The sequence below is a fragment of the Pinus tabuliformis genome, chromosome 8 (genome assembly GCF_031772625.1).
Source record: "Pinus tabuliformis cultivar Carrire ecotype Pingquan chromosome 8, CPIR1, whole genome shotgun sequence".
Lineage (NCBI taxonomy): Eukaryota > Viridiplantae > Streptophyta > Pinopsida > Pinales > Pinaceae > Pinus > Pinus tabuliformis.
The window spans coordinates 564,707-572,444 of NC_142294.1; the positions used below are offsets into that span (position 1 = coordinate 564,707).

At 39.9% G+C, this 7,738-nt stretch overlaps 1 protein-coding gene across 1 annotated transcript; it reads left to right on the forward strand.

The window, feature by feature from the left end:
* The first annotated feature begins 6,457 nt into the window (after window positions 1-6,457).
* LOC149233872 (uncharacterized) lies at window positions 6,458-6,874 on the forward strand. The gene has a single exon (XM_089461049.1). The coding sequence runs from the start codon at window positions 6,458-6,460 to the stop codon at window positions 6,872-6,874; it is 417 nt and encodes a 138-aa protein (XP_089317175.1).
* The last annotated feature ends 864 nt before the right edge of the window (window positions 6,875-7,738 follow it).

Below are 7,738 nucleotides of genomic sequence, written 5' to 3' on the forward strand. Positions count from 1 at the left end.
ATCAGGACAAAGGAAGGAACTTCAAGGAATCAAGACAAATACCAAATTGCATCCTATTACTGCTAGTCAGCTAGGAAGATGTATTAGGAAGGGTTGTCAGATATATGTTGTCCAGGTGGGATTTACGAACTCCAAAAATAAAATGACCTCCTTGGAAAACATTCCTGTCATTCAGGAATTTGCTGATGTATTTCCTGAATCCATTCCTAGATTACCACCCAAGCGTGATATTGATTTCACCATTGAACTAATTCCGGGTGCAACCCCTATATCTAGGGCCCCTTATCGCATGAGCATACTTGAGTTAACAAAACTCAAAATGCAGCTCCAGGAGCTTCTGGATAAAAAGTATATCTGCCCCAGCGTGTCCCCTTGGGGAGCCCCCGTACTGTTTGTACGGAATAAAGACAGAACCTTGAGATTATGCATCGATTATCATCAATTAAATAAACTGACCATCAAAAATAAATATCCATTGCCACATATTGATGATCTATTTGATCAGGTGCAAGGAGCCAAAGTATTCTCAAAAATTGATTTAAGGTCTGACTACCACCAAATAAGGATAAAGGAGGAGGACATTTACAAGACTGCATTCCGAACTCGTTATGGTCATTACGAGTTCATGGTGTTGCCATTTGGCCTCACAAATGCCCTAGCTACTTTTATGAGTTTGATGCACAGTATTTTCCAGCCTTATCTTGATAAATTCGTACTGATTTTTATTGGCGATATTTTAATATACTCCAAGAATCTGTAGGAGCGTAGAGAACATCTGAGGATAGTGTTTCAAACTCTACGGGAAAATCAGTTATATGGTAAATATAGCATGTGCGACTTTTTCAAAGATAAGATTTAGTACTTGGGTCATGTTATATCAATAGATGGAATAGCAGTGGACCCAGAAAAGATCAAAACCATTATGGAATGGACCGCTCCAAAGAATGTTGTTGATATCAAGTCATTCCTAGGTTTGGCTAGGTACTACCGTCGGTTCATCGAAGGATTTTCAAAAATCGCTTTCCCAATGACCTCTTTACAGAAAAAGGGACGCACTTTCCAATGGACAATTGAATGTCAACAAAGCTTTGAAAGACTAAAACACCTACTTACCACTGCACCCATGTTAAAGGTAGCAGATCCGAAAAATTCTTTCATGGTTTGCACGGATGCTAGTAAAGAAGGTGTTGGCAGAGTGCTGACACAAGAGGCGAAGTTATTACTTATGAATCACAGAAATTGAAGGAATATGAGAAGTGATATTCTGATTACGACCTTGAATTAACAGCGGTAGTGCATGCACTTAAAATGTGGTGACACTACCTGTTGGGGAAGAAATTTCTGCTATTAACAGATCATAGCAACCTTACAAATTTCTTCAACCAGTCTAACTTAAATGCTCAGCAAGTCAGATGGAAAACATTTTTAACTGAGTTTGATTTTGAAACGAAACATCTTAAAGGGAAGGAAAATTGAGTGGCTAACGCATTGAGCAGGAAAGTACATTATATTTATGAGGTCCAAATCAGTCAAGTACGCTCAAATGTCCCTGAAATCATAAAGGAAGCCTCCCTCAAGGATCCAGAGTACACTTTTCTTTGGAAGCAAACAAAGGAAGCTCTGTTGAAAGGGGAAATATCAGATTTTGAAATAAATTCTGACAACATCCTTACCTTCAAAAACAGAATATATGTTCCTAACCAAAACTTTGTTAAATAATTGATATTGGATGAGTTTCACAGGAAACCATGTGCTGGCCACCCAGGGTACCAAAAGCTGTTTTCAGCCATCAAGAAAGGGTATTTTTGGCCTAGGTTAAGGAAGGATGTCACTGAGTACTTGTCCAAATGTTTGGAATGTCAGTTGGTGAAGGTGGAACATCAGAATCCCACTGGTTTGTTGCAACCATTTCCCATACTAGAATGGAAATCGGAGACCATATCTCTACACTTCATCACCGACTTACCTCGCACAAAGAAGCAACACGACTCAATTATGGTGGTGGTGGACAAGTTGAGAAAAACTGCTCAGTTTATACCTGTGAAATCCACTTACAAAACTGTGGAAATTGTAGACATATTTATGAAGGAAAATTTTCATTTGCACGAAATACCTAGGGTGTTAATTTATGATAGGGATGTAAAATTTACATCCACATTCTGGAAAACCCTCTTTTCAAGATTGGGTACCCAGATCCAATTTAGTACAACTTACCATCCTCAAACGGATGGACAAACCGAACGAGTAAATCAAGTGCTGGAGGACATGCTACGCATGTTTGTGATGCAACAACCACATAAGTGGGAAGACTATCTCCACCTAGTGGAATTTGCGTATAATAATGGGCATCATGAATCACTGGGCATGAGCCCCTTTGAGGTGTTGTATGGGAGAAGGTGCAAGGTGCCCATAGATTGGAATAGTCTAGTTAATAAGCTAGCCTTGGGTCCTGATATGCTAGCAAAAATGGAGGAGATTGTTAAGAAGGTTCGACAAAATTTAAGGGCTACCCAAGATAGGCAGAAAATGTATGCAGATAAAAAGAGGACATACAGAGAATTTCAGCTAGGAGATCACGTATATCTAAGAGTAAAGCCACGGAAAAGTTCCTTACAATGGAGGGGTTGTGCTAAGTTAGCACCCTGGTACTGTGGACCCTTTCAAGTCTTGGAACGATTGGACCGGTAGCCTATAATCTTGCGTTAACAATCCATATTATGGTCCACAATGTTTTCCTTGTTTCTTTACTAAAAACTATGTGTACAACTCACAACATATAATTAGCTGGGAAAATATTCAGGTAATCAGTTAAGGAGAATACATAACTTTTGGATAAACTGTTTTGAGGAAATTATGACTGTGAATTGTGTATGTGTAGGTCAAACCAGAAGGAGAGTTTCTAGCAAAACCTCTTCGTATTCTCGATCAGAGAGAAACCACCTTGTGGAAGCGAGCCATCTCCCAGGTAAAAGTGCAGTGGAAGCACTTTTGCCCGAATGAGGCCACCTGAGAAGAAGAGGAATTTATGCGGGAAGCTTACCCAACGTTATTTTCTTAAATCAGAAGAACACCAGGGACAGTGTTCCTCATATGGGGGGGGAGATGTAACACCCCAAGCTACAAAAAAAATTACTGTAGTTACTAAGTTTCATTTTTTTATGTCTTACTGCATTAAACTCTTACTTTATGTTATTAAAATAATAATGACTGAGGTTGGAAGGCTATGATACATTTGGTTACCTAATTAATTAATAATGAGGAGTTCATATATGTTAATAATAATAATAATAATAATAAAACTATTTTCAGTAGTTAAAAGAAACATTTACCAAGAAACAATTACCATCTACCTTGGAAATGGAGATATAGATAGGGAAAGAGTCCAGTGAGGAGATCCTAGAGCTGGGTAGAATAAACCAGTGGGAAAATACTCAAAGACAGCCTGAAAGGTAGAGGACTTGAGGCTGGAAAGTGAGTCATGAGGCCCAAGGTATGCGACTGTAGCTGGACCTATTCTAACTGTGAAGAAAAGAAAGTGCTCCGGGGAGAGTCTAGACGTGATTGTAATGCTTGCGGCTGGGAGGAGAGACTTTCCAGACAGAATTGGAGTTATATGTTTACAAGTAGTAAGCAGATAAGTAACATAGATTTCATTCAAGAAATGATATTTGATTATAGAAATTACTAGTTTAAAGTGACAGAATAAATTAAGGAGATAAATTCCTCGAAATAATTTATAATAGAAAACAGAGTTGAATTTGCAATTAAGGGAAAACAATAAATGCTATAGTAATGCATAAAAGCTAGTAAATATACAAGAGATGCACAAAGAGTATTTCCCTATGTTAAATAGCTACATCACACACTCTTAAACTGTAAAAGTCACTCATTTCGATAAACTATAAGAATAATCCTTTTTCATAAACTGTAACAGAGAAAAGAATGATCTTTATGATAGTAGGTCTAGGACTTTCGAATAGATAGCATAAGAAGGAAAAACCAAGTCTAACCTATAGAAAATTACTATCTGTTACCACGCTGTCACATTCAAAAGGAAATTGAAATAAACCTATCGATCATTCAAGAAAAGATGGTAGAGAAGCAAATCATATATCCATTCTTTTAACCATAAATTGATCATGTATATCAACTGTAACGATAAACATAACTTAAGTTATCCACAGTGAAATGGCTCAGCGGCCTGAATGTGCCCAACTATTAAATAAACCCAAAACCCTCGAGTTCATAATCCTATCGGGATTTATCTGAAAAAGATGGCATGAGCAGAGCGCTAGCGATCATGGACAACTAGGGTTTGAGCCAGACATGCGAATGGTAGACCTGCACAGATCACGTTTTCATGTTTCCATTCAACTCTGAGGACACAACGCAACGCAACAAAGGCACAGTTCACAAGCAATGGATTCCCCTCAGGGGGAGGATAGGGAGCCTCCCCCCATTATCACTGAAGATGTCAGGAAAGAACACCAGGATGATGTTGAACTAGTTCCAAACATTCTGCCTGACAACACGAACAAGAATGACGCACCCAGGGTGACGTCGGCCACATGTAAGCCTGTAGCGGCTGAAAGACCAAAGATTGAACTCCCAAGCCATCGGATCAATAATCAGATCCAGTACATGAAGGATCATGCGTTGATTGGAAAATTTATAGGCTTCTGGCCCACAGAGAAAGCATTGCATGGATGGATAGTGGCCAAATGGAAACCAAAAGGGCACATTACCCTGTAGTTGGGGCCTAAAGGCTTCTTTACAGCAATTTTCAACTGTATAGAAGACTGAAACAGAGTCCTCGATGGAGGACCATATTTTTTCAATGCAGTGGGTTTATATTTGAGAGATTGGATAGAATGATTCAATCCTGACAAAGAGGATTTAAGTTGGGCACCAGTGTGGATTCGCCTCTATTCCCTTCCTCTGGAGTACTGGGATGAGGACTCACTGCAAGACATTGGGAATGGCTTAAGGGAGTTCATTAAAATCGCAGAGGAGATGAAACTCAGGTGATACACCTCCTATGTCGAATTTGTGTCTACATGCATCTCAGCAAAGCTCTTCTGGATGCGGTAAGTCTTTACCATGATGATTTTGAATGGATACAATCAATAGATTATGAGCATGTTCCATTCCGTTGTAGGAAATTCCATGCCCTCGGCCATCTCTTCTGAGATTGCCCTTCAAACCTGAAAGACTCAAACCCCTCCAATGCAGCTAAATCTGACTCGGATGGCTTCACCAAGGTCACCAACCATAAAAAGAATCACAAGAAACCCTCAACTGGCCTTAAAAATCCTGCAACTAATACCTTAATGCCTTCCACGAGAAACAGCTTTGAGATCTTGAATCAGAAAGAACAGAACATCCATGAAATCCCTGACCAATCGAAGGATATCCCCAAGATGACTACGCTCTCCACCCCTTCAAGCTCCAAGATTAACCAAAAATCTGCACAATCCACAGACCCTACCTCAGCTGCCCCCAGTCTTTCACCGAAATGGAACACTCAAGGTATGGAGGTTGACAATATGCAACAGGAAATCACGACTGTAGTAGAAATAGTAGCAGAAAGAAGTGGGATCCAGCACATGGAAGAGGAGCCGGAAAGCTTTGATATTGGAGATCTGGATATATTGGGATTAGAGCTAGCTTGTAAGAAAAAGGAATACGACAAAATCCCAGAGAGGCAACTGGAAAGTTTAGAAGTAATCCTCTCCAGAGCACAGCAGCAAAGATCTTTAGGCATCCAGCCTAGGAGTCATTGGGATGGTAAAAATACTACTAAAGATAATAAAAAAAGAGGCAGGAAAACCGATCTATAGAGAACCATCCGCATTGGGGAAATGCTGGTAGAATTGGGAAGATATTCTAAGCTTACAAAGTATTACAACCCCCTCCCTAGCAGTGCACCATGAAGCTTATCTCATGGAATATCAGAGGGCTAAATAGCCCTGGGAAATACAGACTGATAAAAAACATGATTCAAATGGAGAAACCCCAAATTTTTTTCATACAAGAAACCAAATGTAACACTACAATCCTAGACCAGACACTTGCAAAAGCGTGGTCGGGCAGCAAAGCAGCAGCAGTGGATGCTTTTGGCACTTCAGGAGGACTGGCCATAATCTGGGATGAACGAGCCATCACGCTTAATAATATTCATGCGAGTAAGCATTTTATACAAGCCACCTTCCATATAACAGGGACAAATGTTCATGGTCATATAACTAATGTCTACTTCCCCCAGGAAGCAATGAGCAAGATTGACATTCTGAACACATTAGCTTTGATCAACTCGGAAAGAACATATCCAATCTGGATTACAGGAGGAGACTTTAATATGATAACAAGGTTGGAGGAAAAAAGAGGGGGCAGGGCCAGATTGGACAATGAAAGCATGCACTTCAAAAACTTCATTCAAGATAACTGTTTCATAGATATGGCATCCAACAATGGTGTATACACTTGGAATAATAAACGAACAGGAGCACATCAAATCGCTTCAAGATTGGATCGATTCCTACTTTCGGATAATGCAATCCATGTAGGTGGGGACTTCATAGCATCGATCTTACCAATCACAGGATCAGATCATTGGCCTATTGCGCTTCAATGGCAGCAGTCAGGTAATGCCACTCACAGGCCCTTCCGCTTCGAGTCTTTCTGGATGCTGCATCCAGATTTCAACAATCTGATTCAGACGGTCTGGAAAAACTTCAAACCCCTGGCTGGTACCAAAATGTATCAGTTCCAGCAAAAACTCAAAAATCTCAAGAACAACATTAAGCAATGGAATCAAAATACCTTTGGCAATATCTTCCAGGCACAATGTGGACTAGATCAAGAAATTAAATGACTACAATAGAGAATCGTCATGGAAGGACGGTCTAAAGAAACCTCAGAGTTGGAAAAGCACCTGCAAGTACAATTATCTAAAAGAGATAAGCAATAATAAATACTTTGGAAGCAAAAATAAAGAATCAGATGGCTCAAAGAGGGTGAAAGAAACACAAAGTTCTTCCATCGCACTACCATCAAAAGAAGAATGCATAACAACATCACCAATATTCAGAATCAGCAGGGGGATTGGTTGGAAAAACATGAGGACATTGAACAAGAGTTCATTACCCATTTCAAGAAGGTACACCAGGAACCTCAGATTGATAGGTGGTAGGCTATTGAGAAAATAACCAAGAATATTCCTAAAATCATAACTGAGGAACACAATCAGCTCCTCCTCAGGCCAATCTCTTTACAGGAAGTGGAGAATGTCGTGCGACATCTCAAAGAAGGAAAAGCGCCTGGCCCCGATGGTTTTACTTCCAATTTCTTTCACAGATTTTGGGATCTTATCAAAGACGAGGTCTGGCAAGTCGTGGAGGAATCCAGAACTAGTAGATGGCTACTTCCTTCACTGAATGCAACCTTTTTAGCCCTCATCCCCAAGGAAGATCACTCGCAGACTCCGGACAAATTCAGGCCCATTGCACTATGTAACGTCATTTACAAAATCATCTCCAAAGTAATTGCTTCCAGACTAAAACCTCTGCTACCACTCCTCATATCTCCTAAGCAATCTGGCTATGTGGAAGGAAGGAAAATCACGGATGGACTCATTCTCACTCATGAAATTATACACTCATTGAAGCAATTCAAAAAGGTGGGTATGCTCCGAAAAATCAATTTTTCTAAAGCTTTGATAGTTTAAGCTCGAATTATA